Source organism: Azolla caroliniana, unplaced genomic scaffold (genome assembly GCF_043228905.1).
Source record: "Azolla caroliniana isolate FFs.n. ecotype wild unplaced genomic scaffold, voAzoCaro1.0.p SCAF_12, whole genome shotgun sequence".
Taxonomy (NCBI): domain Eukaryota; kingdom Viridiplantae; phylum Streptophyta; class Polypodiopsida; order Salviniales; family Salviniaceae; genus Azolla; species Azolla caroliniana.
Window position 1 is genome coordinate 13,711,366 of NW_028230447.1, and position 16,692 is coordinate 13,728,057.

General features: G+C 45.8%; 1 protein-coding gene across 1 annotated transcript; it reads left to right on the forward strand.

Moving 5' to 3' along the window:
• Positions 1–82: 82 nt before the first annotated feature.
• LOC147857160 (pentatricopeptide repeat-containing protein At1g06140, mitochondrial-like) lies at positions 83–944 on the forward strand. The gene is made up of 2 exons (XM_087328142.1): positions 83–290; positions 496–944. Exons 1-2 carry the CDS (start codon positions 83–85, stop codon positions 942–944), a joined length of 657 nt encoding a protein of 218 aa, XP_087184268.1.
• Positions 945–16,692: the final 15,748 nt, after the last annotated feature.

Here is a 16,692-nt window from a genome sequence, read left to right on the forward strand (position 1 = left end):
TTCTCTCATCCATGGATATATCAGATGTGGGCATTAGTGTTTCCAACAAAAAAACTGCTTTTTGGGTAGTGCATTAGTAGATATGTATGTGAAGTGTAGATTGATTGAGAAAGCTCATCATGTATTGATTTCTCTTCCTGTAAGGGATGTAGTCATATGGACTACTGCCTTGATAGGAGGAGGATATGTCCAACATGAAAGACGTGAAGAAGCTCTCCTTTGCTTTGAAAAGATGAGACTTGAAGGAATCTCTCCCAATTCTCTTATACTTTCAGCTGTAGCCTCAAAGCGTGTGCAAGCATCAAGGCTATATATGTGGGTAAGGAAATACATGCCGAAATATCTAAACAAGGGTTGTTATTGAAAGGAGACCTTGTGCTTGGGAATGCTTTTGGTTGAAAATGCATGCTAAGTGTGGTTTGCTTAGAAAAGCTAAGGATGTGTTTGATGAATTATTAGTTCAAGATGTGGTCACTTGAACTACATTAATTGCAGGGTATGTCCAACATGGATATGGTGAGGAAGCTCTAAAATGTCTAGAACAAATGAGACGTAATCACATCTCTCCCAATTCTATCACCCTCTCCTCTCGTTTGAAAGCATGTGGTCTAATTGGAGCTAAAGATAAAGGCATAGACATCCATAACTACATCACCCGAAACGGTCTTCTCGAAAAGGATGTGGTTCTCGGCACTGCATTAGTTGACATGCGTGCCAAATGTGGATTGTTAGCTAAAGCACACAGGGTCTTCGATACGCTTCCTGTTCGAGATGTAGTCTTGTGGAACTCTCTAATCACGAGGCATGCCAAGCTTGGAGAGATCGATTGTGTGTTGTGCATTTTTGAACGAATGAGAAGAGAAGGTGGGAAACTGAATTTGATCACTTCAATAAGTGTATTGAATGCATGTAGCCATGTTGGGTTGGACACATCCCCAAGTTAGGGCTTGAGTATATAAGCTCAACTGTAACATTGTACAGAGAGACAGTTTTACAAAAGAGAAATATAGATTCCATTAGAGCTTCAACTATGCATGATTCTTGCTTCTTGCACATTGTTCATATTTTGCTTCTCTGTCTTGTATATGTTGTTTGCTTAACAATCACCTTGCAAGTTCTCATCTTCCGCCACACCAACATATATTCATATTCAACAATTGGTATTAGAGTGACCTTGCTATCCGGCAGCAATGAACAACAAAAAGCTGAAGAAAAGAAGTTGACTAGCTAAAAGGAGAAGACCGAGCCAACAACATCTTCCAGAAAAAACGACAACATAGTCCAACATTAGTGTGGAAATCTAGAAGTTCGATGGAAAGAACTTCGCCTTGTGGAAGGAAATGATGCAAGATGTGTTGATAATCCCGTGACAAATAGAAGCCATATGACATAATGCTTGACCTGCTTCAGTGTTAACCGGGGAGTGGAGATCCCTGGACAAAATCACTAGATCCACCATTAGAATGCACCTCCTCCCAAGGGATGAACTTTGAAGAAGAAGTTAAAGTCCTTGCCCTCCTTTCGAGCTTTGTCGGCAAGTTGGGAGGTATTCTGCACGACATTCGCGAATACATGTCCGAATCTCAATTTGGACAAGACAATCAGACAAGTTCTCACTAAGGATATTCGGTGAAAATCAATGGGCTTCACCATCGACGAATCAGCAGAAGCCCACTACTCGGCTGATCCGATCAGATGAATCAACCAATCGAAAGATAAGCCAAAAGAATCGGCCGAAGCACCAATCAACCAAGAAGGAGGGACAATCATTAAAGGTCAAAATCAAGGAATGGCCAGTCAAACGCCTTCTACACACATTGTAGAAAGGTCGGTCACAACATTTCTAACTGCTTGTTGATAAAAAGAAAAGAGAAAGGTTGTTGATTCAATCAGACGACAAAACAGTCTGATTCGAACCGTTCTCCTACTAGCACCCAAGTCAATGTTGCAGACTCCCGAACGGAAGAAATCCTTTCTCGAGAGGACTCTATGATCGGAGAAGTCCTATATAGTGTGCATGACACGTAACGTGGTTGCTGGACTCCGGTACCACTTTTCACGTAACCCTCGATATTGAATGACTTTCGGACTATTCGATCGGAGCTAGCAACACAGTCGAACTTGGCAACGGGCAAGAGTGTGTAATCGTAGGGATCGACAAGGTCTCCATTACATTGCTGAATGGCAATACAATCACCTGCACTGATTCCGACACGTACCGAGCTGAAGAGGAGTCTCGTCTTCATTGGCATGCTAGCCGAAACCGAGTATCAGACAACTCTAAGTGAGTCGTCATGGACGATCAGTCGGGGGAACATGAAAATCGGTTGTGGACACAAGTACAACAACTTGTACGCACTGATGGCAATCAATCTAGAAGGGATCATTAACATAGTCGATTCGTCATAATCAAATTTATGACATGGCTGAGTTGACCATATGTCTCAAGCCGGATTGGACCAATTGGTAGCGATCGGCTACATCCTGAAACTCCAGATGAAGACGGACTTTTGCGAGCGTTCTCGTTACGGGAAACAGATCCAAAGTCCACACTCTCTCCATTATGAGACAATACAACACCCCCTAGAGCTTGTACACACTAATACCTAAACAGTCTCTAGGTGGTGCCTGATACTTCATCACATTCGTGGATGATTGTTCTTGGAAAGTTTGGGCCTATTTGATTAGGTTGAAAGACGAGGTGCTCGAGGTCTTCACTTGGTGGCTAGCCGAAGTGAAGAACCGATCATGATATAGAGTGAAGATATTTTGATCCGACAATGGAGACAAGTACACCTCTCGAGCATTCAAACAATATGTGTTTGAAAAAGGAATCCGGCATAAGAGAACCGTTTCATACTGTAAAGAATCGGATATGATATTGTGCAACGGAAGAGATGTGTGTTATGTGTATGTGTGAGAGGAAAGAGATGAGAGAAGAGAGAACACAAGATAGATTAGATAGAATGGAAAATAGAATACTCAAGAAGAAGGTGTATATTCACAAGGAGAATATGAGATACAAAAATGTAGCATTACAAGGAGTCACAACCAACTTAGTATGAAGTAGGAGGAGGGTGCTTTATGTAGTCACCCTCTCTCTTCATTAACTAACTACAACAACCACTCTCTTGGGGAATGTGAAGACCCATTAGTCATGGGGAATATGAAACCCATTAGTTATGTGTCATAGAATATGGTTCTACAACACATAGTTAATGTGCAGAGAGTGGTATGACTCTTGACCTTTGAGTGCTCATAGATGCTCAAAGGGTGTGTTCACACACAATGTTAGGTTGACCTTGATTCTCAACACATACTCTCCCATGTAGAATGGCATGGCGGAACACATGAACCAGACAATCCAAGAGAGAGTGGCGGCAATGCTCCAACATTCCAGACTCAAGCTCGAATTCTAGGCTAAGGCAATATAGACGGTTGTCTACTTAATAAATCTATTGCCATCGAGAGTAATGTGGCTCGAACTGCCATAGTCACTATGGTTCGGCAAAATGTCAAACTACGATAGGCCTCGAATTTTCAGAAGTGAAGCCTAGGTCTTTATCCCCAAGGAGAAGAGTACCAAGCTAGCGCTCTATGCACTTAAGTGCATATTTCTCGGTTATGGAACCGATGGGGACTTCGGCTATAGACTATGGGATCCGGAGAATTGGAAACTAATCCAGAGTAGCGACATTGTCTTCAATGAAGACTCCATACTCTCTAGATGGACCCAGCCAAAAATCGGCAAAAGAGTCTCATTCGACTTATCGAATGAAAACGAGCCAACAAACCAAGCCGATTCGACGATTCGACAAACAGTCGAAGTCGACCTAGCCAGTGATCCCCTTGTCGAATCTGAATTGGCAAGAGGTCCACTAGTCGACTAAGAGATTGACAAGGGCTGAATCGGCAAAGATAGCCACAAGGGCTGAAGAGGGAAAATTGGCAAGAACCGGTAAAGCCAAAGGATGGCGATCGAAAAAAACTGAATTGACTGACTATGGCAAAGCTAAAAAGGGCAAAGTTGAAACAAACAGAGTTGAATCAACCAACTCGCCCAAATCAGTTAAGGTATTGAAAGGTTGAGCCGAGCTGTTACGGGCATGACCATATAATATCCCGTGGTAAGAATTTACCGTAGTATTCTATACACGTGGATAAGTGTGAGGGTTAAACGAGAGTGTAAAGAAGGGGAGGATTACTTTTAATCCTCGGGATTGAGACAACCCATTAGGTCAAGTGTGAACATGCCTGGGGGCCTTGGGTATCGCTATAAATAAGAGGCCTAGCTACCCTCATTTGATCATGTTTTGACTACATCGAGACTCTGCTCGTGTGGTGGGTCAACTCTTGTAGCGAGCGCGCCAGCACCAGGTACGACTCGACGCCACGGCGGTGGTATGGGACGCCGATCGAGGCTCGAGTCCGTCTCGATCCCTTCGCTCGGGGGTGGTCGGGTGGATCGGCACCCTTCTTTCTCTTTCTCCTTTCTATCTTATCCTTATCTTAAGCTTACATTAGTACTATGATCTATAATATTTGGTATCAGATTTTTTTACTAATGTTTCTTTGTTTTTCATTTGTCTTTTGATTGATGCTGATCGATCATTGTGCGGTTGGCCTTGATCCAGACAACGATCAACAAAGAACTTCGGTAACTCTTTCCATATTTTTTTTTCTATTCTCTCTTCTCCCATCTAATCATGTGTTTAGTTTATATGTAATTTTTTCATTAAGTCAATGATGTTGTAGTGGTCTTTAATTGATTATCTAAAACGTTTACATATGTGCACGAGGTCAATACCTCGTTTGACATATTAATAATATGTGATGAGTGTCGTATGCGTACGAGGTTAATACCTCAATTACGTATTACGATCACGAACATATGTTACGTTTGCGTATGAGTTTAATACCTTGATTTGTTGTAAACGATATGCGTTTGGTCTCGTATGCGTAAGAGGTCAATACCTCCATTGCGTATTACGATGATCTCTTATTTGTGGATGTTTCGTGTGCGTAGAGGTATATACCTCGATTACGTATCTCGATCACATCATTTGTGGCTATTTACTATAACGATATGTTTAATATAGGCATATGTGGTCACATATATACGTATTTGATCGTATATATGTGATAAGTAAACATATGTGTATATTCATTATTACGTGATTATATCGAAAGTTGTCATGGTCGGGAAAAGGATGTTGGTGGCCATCCTTACATTTTTGTGAGAATGGTGTTGTCACCATCCCTTTTTCAACATTTTTTTATTGTTGATAACCCCGTTGACGACCTCGATTTTGTTACGTAAAGAAACGCCAATAGCCAAAATGATGTTGAGTACGTAGGGCTTGACCCACTTCAAGTGAGGTCGCTCCAATGACGCGCGTATCCAACATCCCTCCCTCGTTACATGGATACGATGCCACCATGAGCTCGTTCTTACGAGAGGCATTCGTAATGACGTGACCATGTGATGGCCCACATGAGCCTACTACGAAATGAGGGCTCATTTGGCTTGCCCATTAGGTTGCACTTTGGCGTATGCCATCGTAATTACGAGACTTGAGGTTAGGTAACGTACCAACATAGTGATGGTAAATGAGGGCGAAATAAGGACCCTTGACATATATGTTCTTTTAAAAAAACGTATATGATCAATTGCCTCGCATATCTCTTATACGCATCAAACATTAAGCATTCGAGAAGAGCAACTTACTTGGTTGGCTCAAGTGTTTAATGTATTTGTTCTCGAGGTCTCGAGTTCAAATATGACCACGACCATACAACATCCTTGATACATATGATTATAACACATGTTTAGACTTAAGGTCTAAGTGCACCTCGGGGTCCTCGTAATAGGACTTAAAGAGCCGAAACCACTTATGTGGGCACCGAAACATAGTTTATTGTTAACATCTTTTTTCGTGTATAAACTATTCATGACGCGAACATACATGGTTGAGCCTCGGGGAGCCACCATGAAAAAATCGATATAGAGATCAGGGAAAGACATTTATTTGTCACCCCCATGGTTTTTAAAACACCTTTGTGTTACCATAGTAACCTGATCTTGAACCTCATCTCATACGTCTAGAGGGGTATTTGTTGGGATTTCGGTCCCTCCGGATGGGATGTCCGGAGATGAATGACGGCAATCGCGGTTACGGTTACGGTCCCGGCTACGGAGCCGGATGATGAAGACCCCGGCTACGGAGCCGGATGCTGAAGACCCCGGTTACGGAGCCGGATGACGTATGTACCCGGAGAGAGATCCGGATGTGGGGACATATTTGTGAATATGTTTGCCAAGGGCCCTTGAGGCTATATTTGTAAATAGCCCGAAAGTCATATGTGTATAAATATGACTTAGGGCAAACTGTTGTACGTGTTGTTGCTCATTTTCTGTTTTCACAAAGGGGGGGGGTGAAGAGAGCAGCCGAGAGAGAGAGAGAGAGAGAGAAAGAGGTCGACGCCTCTGTGTATTACCGCCGCCTGTGGCGAAGACAGTGAGCCCAAGGTTGTTGCCTTGTAGCTACACCTTTTGTACATCTCTGTTCATAGTGATAGTTGGAGTTTGAGGACTCCCGTGGTTTTTCCCATTTAGGGTTTTCCACGTAAAACACTCTGTGTACTCTTCTCTCTACTGTCTTCGTGCATTGTGTATTTTCCCGTTTTCTGTGATTTGATCCTATTCCTCGGTTGTGGCCGAGCACTGAGCGCAACAAAGTGGTATCAGAGCGACGGTAACACAGAAAATGGAAGGCGGCGGTAGTGGGCCTCCGGGCATGATGGTGTTGAACTCACAGAACTACGCCGACTGGAAGATAAAGATGGAAGACCTTCTCATCGTCCGAGACCTGTACGAACCGATCGACAATGCCGAGATACCCAAGGGGGTAATAGAGTCGGAGTGGAAGCTTCTGAACCGGAAAGCCGTAGCGACGATCCGGCAATATGTCGATGTAAGTGTCCTGCAACATGTGGCGAACGATACGAACGCCTATGAGATGTGGAAGAAGCTGTCGGGCCTCTATGAGAGGAAGAATGCGTTGAACCGGACCTCCCTGATGAGGAAGATAGTGAATCTCAAGTACCGGGACGGCGAGAATATGGTGGAACACGTGAGCACGTTCATGGGATTCGTGAACCAGCTTGCGGCGATCAAGTTCCCGTTGGAGGATGCAATGCAAGCCATCATTCTGATGTGTACATTGCCGGAAAGCTGGGAGAACTTGGTGGTGACTCTCAGCACCTCCTGCACCGAAGATAACTTGTCTCTACAAACGGTAAAGACAAGTATTCTAAATGAAGAAGCGCGTCGGAGAGATAAAGAACCGGCCACCGACTCGAAGGCGCTGCTTACCGAATCGGAACGGGGAAGACAATGGAACCGGAGTCCGCAAAGACGGGAGAAGTCGGGGACCCGGTCGCAGTCAAGAGGAAGACCCACATGCTTCCACTGTGGGAAGCCGGGGCACTTCCGGAAGAATTGTCGGCATTACCGAAAGGACAACGGAGCCGACGACACCGATTCGAAGAAGTCACCGGAGAGAAACGGTGCATACCGGGGAGCCACGGACCGGAGAGGTCCGGATCGGCGAGGGAGGACCGGAAAGGAACGACGGCACTCGCGGTAAGTGAAGAAGAGATAATGCTCATTACCGAAGAGAGGGAGCTGAACCTTGCCGGTGAAGAGATGACCTGGGTGGTCGATTCCGGAGCGTCGTTCCACCTGACCCCGGAGAAGAAATACTTCTCATCCTACACAGCCGGTGAGCACGGCTGTGTCCGGATGGGAAATGAAGGTACATGCCGGATTGCCGGCATAGGAGACGTGTGGCTGATGACATCAACCGGATGCAAGATGCTGCTGAAGGATGTTCGACACGTTCCGGAGGTTCGATTGAACCTGATTTCGGCCGGGAGGCTAGATGATGAAGGCTACACAGGTAGCATCCGGAATGGTGTAATGAAGTTCAGCAAGGGGAGCCTGATAGTGGCTCGGGCCCGGAAGATCAACACACTGTACCTGATGAATTCCCGGCTATGTCCGGAGGAGCTGAACGTGGCAGTCGATACTGCCGGTGAGTTGTGGCACAAGAGACTGTGTCACATGAGTGAGAAGGGGATGAAGAGGCTTGCAGAAGACAACCTCATTCCAGTGAAGCATGTGCACCTGGAGAGGTGCACCGATTGCCTGGCCGGTAAGCAGAACCGAACCTCCTTCCACTCAAGGCCACCGACGAGACGTAGCGCACCATTGGAGTTGGTGCACACTGACGTGTGTCAAGTAGAAACGAAGTCACATGGCGGAGCCCAGTACTTCGTGACATTCATTGATGATCACAGCCGGAAGCTGTGGACGGCACCGTTGAAGACAAAGGACCAAGTGTTGTGCGTCTTCAAAGAACTCCACGCGAGAGTGGAAAGGGAATCCGGCAAGAAGCTGAAAGCGATACGAGCGGATAACGGAGGGGAATACCGGGGGCAGTTCACTGAGTACTGTCGCTCGAAGGGAATCCGGCTCGAGTTTACTGTGCCGAAGACGCCGGAACTGAACGGGCTGGCCGAGAGGATGAACCGGACCATAATGGAGAGGGTCCGGAGTATGCTGGCGCATGCGAAATTACCCAAGGGATTTTGGGCTGAGGCAATGTCGACGGCGACGTATGTGATAAATAGATCACCCTCAGTACCTTTGGACGGAGACACGCCGCAGAAAGTGTGGACCGGTAAGGAAGTGTCCTACCGGCACCTGAAGGTGTTCGGGTGTCTCGCATACGTGCATGTGGCAAAGGACCGGAGAGGAAAGTTAGATCCAAAGACCCGGCCATGCATATTCCTCGGTTACGGCGACGACGAGTTCGGCTACCGAGTATGGGACCCGGTCGACAAGAAGATATTCAGGAGTCGAGATATAATCTTCATGGAGGACAAGACACTCGCCGACTGGGAGTCGGAGAAGAAGATGAAGAGCTCCAAGTCGACCGGTGAGGATAAACTCTACGAGGAGCAGTCCCGACCGGTAAGGGACCGGTTAGCACTCGAGGATCCGGCCGAAGACGGTGAAGAAACAGAACCGGCCGAAGAAGATGAAAATGATACCGGAACCGGCCACGATCCCGAAATGGATTCGGACGAAGAAGAATCGGAAGAACCGGTTACCGAAGCTCCGGAACGGAGATATCCTCTGAGAGAGAGAAGGGCCCCCCGGAGATTTCCGGAACCAGAGCACGTGCTGCTAACCGACGAGGGGGAGCCGGAGAGCTTTGAAGAAGCAAAGCATGACACCCAGAGCCGCAGGTGGTTGAGTGCCATGCAGGACGAGATGGATTCCCTGCATGAGAACCACACATATGAACTTGTGGAGTTGCCGAAAGGAAAGCGGGCACTTCGAAACAAGTGGGTGTTCAAGCTGAAACCGGGAGATGCTGGAAACCCCCCGAGATACAAAGCCAGGATCGTGGTGAAGGGGTTTCAGCAGAAGAAGGGCGTCGACTTCGACGAGATATTTGCCCCGGTAGTGAAGATGACCTCCATCCGGACGGTGCTGAGCATAGCGGCAAGCATGGACCTCGAGGTAGAACAGATGGACGTGAAGACGGCATTCCTTCACGGTGACCTCGAAGAAGAGATCTACATGCAGCAACCGGAAGGATTCGAGAAGAGAGGGAAGGAGCACCTGGTATGCCGGTTGAAGAAGAGCCTTTACGGACTGAAGCAGGCTCCCCGGCAATGGTACCGGAAGTTCGACTCCTTCATGACCGACGAAGGGTACCTCAAAACGCAGTCCGACCACTGCGTGTTTGTGAAGAAGTTCGAAGGAGGAGACTTTCTAATACTCCTCCTGTACGTGGACGACATGTTGATCGTCGGACGGGACCAGGCCAAGATACGGATGTTGAAGAAGGCTCTTCACCGAACCTTCTCAATGAAGGACTTGGGTCCGGCGAGGCAAATATTAGGGATGCACATCATCCGGGACCGGAAGAAGAAGCAGTTGTGGCTGTCACAGGAGAAGTACGTGACAAAGGTGCTTCAACGGTTCAACATGTCGGAAGCAAGACCGGTTGGGTCAACCCTCCCGGCAAACTGCAAGTTGTCTAGCAAGCAAAGTCCCAAGACAAAGGCTGAGAAGGAGGACATGATGAAAGTACCATATGCCTCTGCCGTCGGAAGCTTGATGTACGCAATGGTGTGTACAAGACCGGACATAGGATATGCAGTTGGAGTGGTGAGCCGGTACATGAGCAATCCCGGCAAAGAGCACTGGAACGCGGTCAAGTGGATACTCCGATACCTGAAGGGCACGGCAAACGTGTGCCTCCGATTCGGCTCCGGTAAGCCCGAACTCGACGGCTTTACCGACTCGGATATGTCGGCTGATGCAGATACCAGCCGGTCCACATCAGGGTATGTGATGACGTATGCAGGGGGAGCTGTTTCGTGGCAGTCGAGGCTGCAGAAAACGGTTGCGTTGTCAACCACGGAGGCGGAGTACATGGCGGCTGTTGAAGCCGGCAAGGAAATAATATGGATGAAGGACTTCATTAGAGAGCTCGGTATCCGGCAGGAGGAGTACCGACTCTACTGCGACAGTCAGAGTGCCATCCACCTTGCGAAGAACGCGGCCTACCATTCCCGGACGAAACACATCCAACGTAGATACCACTGGATCCGGGAAAGGATAGAAGACAAGGAGTTCGTGCTGACGAAGATCCACACGGACGAGAACGGGTCGGATATGCTGACCAAGGTGCTCACACCCGACAAGCTGGAAGCATGCCGGAAGAGGATCGGGTTGGAGAGACATCCCATGCCGAAGTGAAGGGGGAGTTTGTTGGGATTTCGGTCCCTCCGGATGGGATGTCCGGAGATGAATGACGGCAATCGCGGTTACGGTTACGGTCCCGGCTACGGAGCCGGATGATGAAGACCCCGGCTACGGAGCCGGATGATGAAGACCCCGGCTACGGAGCCGGATGATGAAGACCCCGGCTACGGAGCCGGATGCTGAAGACCCCGGTTACGGAGCCGGATGACGTATGTACCCGGAGAGAGATCCGGATGTGGGGACATATTTGTGAATATGTTTGCCAAGGGCCCTTGAGGCTATATTTGTAAATAGCCCGAAAGTCATATGTGTATAAATATGACTTAGGGCAAACTGTTGTACGTGTTGTTGCTCATTTTCTGTTTTCACAAAGGGGGGGGGTGAAGAGAGCAGCCGAGAGAGAGAGAGAGAGAGAGAGAAAGAGGTCGACGCCTCTGTGTATTACCGCCGCCTGTGGCGAAGACAATGAGCCCAAGGTTGTTGCCTTGTAGCTACACCTTTTGTACATCTCTGTTCATAGTGATAGTTGGAGTTTGAGGACTCCCGTGGTTTTTCCCATTTAGGGTTTTCCACGTAAAACACTCTGTGTACTCTTCTCTCTACTGTCTTCGTGCATTGTGTATTTTCCCGTTTTCTGTGATTTGATCCTATTCCTCGGTTGTGGCCGAGCACTGAGCGCAACAGTATTGACGTGAGATAATGATATCGATTAATGCTCGCCCATGATATGTTTACATCACGACAAGATGTTATGACTATATCTCTGACCTTATCCTATTTCTTTTCCAGAAATAATCTTTAATGGCTCAAATTAACGACCCGATGTCATCCGCTCAAGCGGAAGGAACTCAAGGGAATCCTCCTGGACAAATGTCCACTGAGATGTATTTGGCACAAATAACCCAATACCTTAGTTTCACCGCTCAACAGATGACCGAACTTCGGCAATCTCAGAGTGCTCTTGAGGCACGTGTCATTAGTCTACAACGTGAGACTAATAGACCTGATGAGCGACAAGGTGAACCATCATTTGTCGTTAAGCCATTTACGGGAGACAAAAAGGAAAGAACCGAAGAAGCAATCTGCACATGGCTTGGACGATGGGAGTCTCATTTTGAGCTCTATCCCACGCCAGATAGTACGAAGATTGCATATGTCGGCCGAGAACTCGGGGGTAAGGCCGCCGCCTGGTGGCGTGGCCTCCGTACTATGGGGAAATTGCCCGATACCTGTACAGATTTTGTCACGGTTTTTAAGGGCCAATTTCTGCAACCTCCCTCTCGAACCGAGGCAGCACAAGCTTTAATGAACCTCTCTAGCAGGAAATTTTCCTCGCTAGAAGACTATGTTCACCATGCTAGAACCCAAATCCAAAAATCGGGTCTAGAAGGGGACAATTGGTTGATAGCTTGTTTTGTCAATGGCATCCCCAATTCGGACTATCACTCGATAGTGCACGATAAGGATCCAAAATCCTTCGAAGAGGCCGTTGAAATAGTTCTTCGTTCTCAACGCACTTCGAAGAAGGACCATAACAAACCCAACGAAGCGCCCGGGACTAAGCAGTCGCAATTTGTTGGGAAACGCAAGACACCCAACGAATTCCTGGATCGCGATTGTAAGCGACAACATCCTTTTTGTGTATTCTGCAAAAAGAAGGGTCATACAAAAGATCAATGTCGAAAGCTCCAACGGAAAGAGCACGACAACAAAGCTAAAGCTGCAGACCATAAAGGTCAGATTCCTAATGTCCTTCAGGTCTATACACATCATTTAAGTAATTGTCAATGTTCTTTCCCTCACTATGTATTGGGTCCCAATGATTTACTACGTGCAAACGGGTATATCAATGGATCTCCCGTACAATTTTTATTTGATTCGGGAAGCTCACACAATTTTGTGAATGATCGTTTGGTTCAGATATGGGGAATCCAACCCACCGTAAGTGATCACACCTACACGGTGCACTTGGCTGATGGAAGAGTACAATACATCAACGGGGCGATTCATTCATTAGGAATTTCTATTGATACTTATATAGAGGAAGTAGACTTCCATGTAATGAATCTTTGTACCACCGATGTAATACTGGGTTATCCCTGGTTTTATAATAAAAACTCTTCTTTATTTATTGATTGGGTTCGACATTCCATTTCTTTTGTACTGAACGATTGTACGCATTTTATTCAATGTGTAAAAAAACAATCCCTCTCGATTGTTTCCTCGTGTCCATCAATATCCGAGTTGTCTTGTTCTACGTTATTTTATTGTGTACTTGATCCGGACATTCACGTTTACAATATCGATAATGTCCCGATTCAATTAACATATTTTGAACAACAACAACTTGATGAAATCTTAAATGATTTTCATGATGTTTTTCCAAGTGAACTACCTGATGGGTTACCTCCTAAACGTAATATAGACCATCGTATAGATATTGTACCTGGTGTTGCACCAATAAGTATACCTCCGTATCGCTTAAGTCGATCCGAAGAAGATGAGGTATCTAAGCAACTCAAGGACTATTTACGAATGGGTTATATACGTTATAGTAAATCTCCATGGGGTGCACCAGTTCTCTTGGTTAAAAAGAAAGAGGGCACATGGCGTATGTGTATTAATTACCGACGCTTGAATAAAGTGACGATAAGGAATTCGTATCCATTGCCCCGGGCTGACGATCTAATTGACCGTCTCCAGGGAGCTCGGTATTTTACGAAACTTGATCTCCGTACTGGCTACCATCAAATACGAATAAGTGAGGACGATGTTCGTAAAACGGCATTTCGTACGCGCTATGGCCATTACGAGTTTTTGGTTATGCCTTTTGGTTTGACCAATGCTCTGGCTACTTTTCAACAAGAAATGAATGACATTTTCCGAGAACAACTTGGAAAATTTGTCGTTATTTTCTTGGATGATATTTTAGTTTATAGCCGTACATTACAAGAACATGCTACACATGTCCGCTTTGTTTTACAAACATTGCGTGACAAACAGTTTTATGCGAAGATCTCAAAATGTGAGTTCTTCAAGAAATCAATTACTTATCTAGGACATCTCATAACCGAACGAGGAGTTGAAATTGATCCTTCTCGCATTGAGAAAATCAAGCTTTGGCCCACTCTTCGGAATATTCGAGAAGTTCGATCATTCCTTGGTTTTGTGGGGTTTTTGCGAAAGTCTCTTCGTAATTACTCCCAATTGACGATGCCGTTTACTGATCTTTTAAAAGGTCAAACGCGTAAGTCTACAAAACCTATTGTGTGGAATGCTACACTAGACCTTGCATTTAAGGAACTCAAGGACCTAGTTTGCAAGGCTCCTTCACTTCTTTTACCTGATCCTTCAAAACCTTTTGAGGTTGAAACCGATGCAAGCGATTATGCTATAGGTGCTGTCTTGTATCAAGATGGTAAACCAATAGCATTCGAGAGTAAGAAACTTGATTCTGCTCAATGTCGGTATACCGTTCAAGAAAAGGAATTATTTGCAGTTATACATGCGCTCAAAACATGGCGCCATTATCTTTATGGAAATCACTTTGTGGTAACTACGGACCACGAGTCCTTGAAATATTTTTGTGACCAACAAGACCTCAAAGGTCGTAAGGCACGATGGGCTGATCTCATCCAGGACTTTGATTTTTCCATACGATATCGTAAAGGTTCCATGAACATTGTCGCTGATGCACTAAGTCGCATCCGTGAAGTTAACACGCTTAGCTTCACTGAAATATCATCAGATCTTTATGATCACCTTCGAGGAAAGTATCCTGATGACAGTTATTTCGCAAAATACTGGGCTAGAGTTGAGTCTGGAACAGACACCACCACATCCTTGAAGGAATACTTCCACATTGCTAACGGTTTGCTCTACCGTAATGGGAAGGTTTGTGTTCCAGATTTACCCGAGGTCAAAAAGAGGATTCTTTTTGAATGCCATGATGCACCCTCCGCAGGGCACCCTGGAATACATCGTACATTCGTTCTCATCTCCACTCAATTTTATTGGCCTAAGATGCGTCCTGACATACATAGCTATGTGACTAAATGTCACCAGTGTCAGGTTAACAAAGCCGAGCGACTTAAAGCCGCAGGACTTTTACATCCCCTGGACATTCCCAATAATAAGTGGGAAAGTATATCCATGGATTTTATTGTTAGCCTTCCTCGCACCCAAAAAGGTCATGATGCCATCTAGGTTGTCGTTGATCGACTAACTAAAATGGCCTGATTTATTGCTACTAAAACCACGGTAACAGCTCCTGAATTGGCTTACCAATTCGTTGACGAATTGTTTCGTTTTTATGGGTTACCGATGGATATCGTGAGTGATCGAGATCCAAAGTTTACTAGTGACTTCTGGACACAAGTCTTTAAGAAGTTAGAAACTACGTTGAGCATGAGCTCCACGGATCATCCTCAATCCGATGGACAGACAGAACGAGTAAATCAAATTATTGAGGACATGCTTCGAGCATACGTTGGTGCAAAACCAACAAAATGGGAACGTTATCTCCCAATTTTGGAGTTTGCTTATAACAGCTCCAAGCATACGTCGACGGGATATAGTCCTTTTATGTTGATGTATGGTTTTCAGCCACGAGCCCCGATTGATGTTACTATACATCATGATGAGTTGCGAAGTACGCAAAACTTTCTTCGGGATATGCAAGATATGTTGCATATTGCACGAGATAATATAAAAACAGCTCAAGATAGAGCGCGTTTTTATGCCGATCATCATCGGCAACCTCGTGTATTCAACCCTGGACAGAAGGTATTTTTACGTGTACCTCACAATTCTAAGACATTGTCTACGGGTAAGTGCGCTAAGTTAGCCCCACGGTTTTGTGGACCTTTTACAGTCCTCAAACGAATTGGGTCATCAGCCTATCGTCTCGCTCTTCCCGATGGTGTCGGAATTCATCCAGTCTTTCATGTGAGTCGTCTAAAAGAACTTCTAGGTTCTGGCGACAATACAGTTACGACTGAAACTCTGGTTACTTCTGAAGAATTATCTTCTAAACCACATGTACCAGAAAGAATTCTCGATGTTAAAACAAAAAAATTACGTACTAAAGAAATCCGAGAATTTAAAATAAAATGGATGGATAAATCAATAAAAGATGCCACATGGGAACGCGAAAATACTCTTAGAACTAACTTCCCTAACTTTCCATTGCAAGAGTGCAATGTTTTAAAGAGGGGGAGTATGTTACGGGCATGACCATATAATATCCCGTGGTAAGAATTTACCGTAGTATTCTATACACGTGGATAAGTGTGAGGGTTAAACGAGAGTGTAAAGAAGGGGAGGATTACTTTTAATCCTCGGGATTGAGACAACCCATTAGGTCAAGTGTGAACATGCCTGGGGGCCTTGGGTATCGCTATAAATAAGAGGCCTAGCTACCCTCATTTGATCATGTTTTGACTACATCGAGACTCTGCTCGTGTGGTGGGTCAACTCTTGTAGCGAGCGCGCCAGCACCAGGTACGACTCGACGCCACGGCGGTGGTATGGGACGCCGATCGAGGCTCGAGTCCGTCTCGATCCCTTCGCTCGGGGGTGGTCGGGTGGATCGGCACCCTTCTTTCTCTTTCTCCTTTCTATCTATCTTTTCATTATCCTTATCTTTAGCTTACGTTAGTACCAAGATCTATAATACGAGCCAACCAAGGCATCAACCCCTCTGTCAATCAATCCCTAAGAAGGGGAGGATGATTCTACATCGCCGAAATCCTATTGCAAGGGCGAATCATCCAACAAGACTCTTGATGACGGTTCAAGAAATATAGGTCAACCAATTGAGTTGATCGATGGACTCAACCAACTAA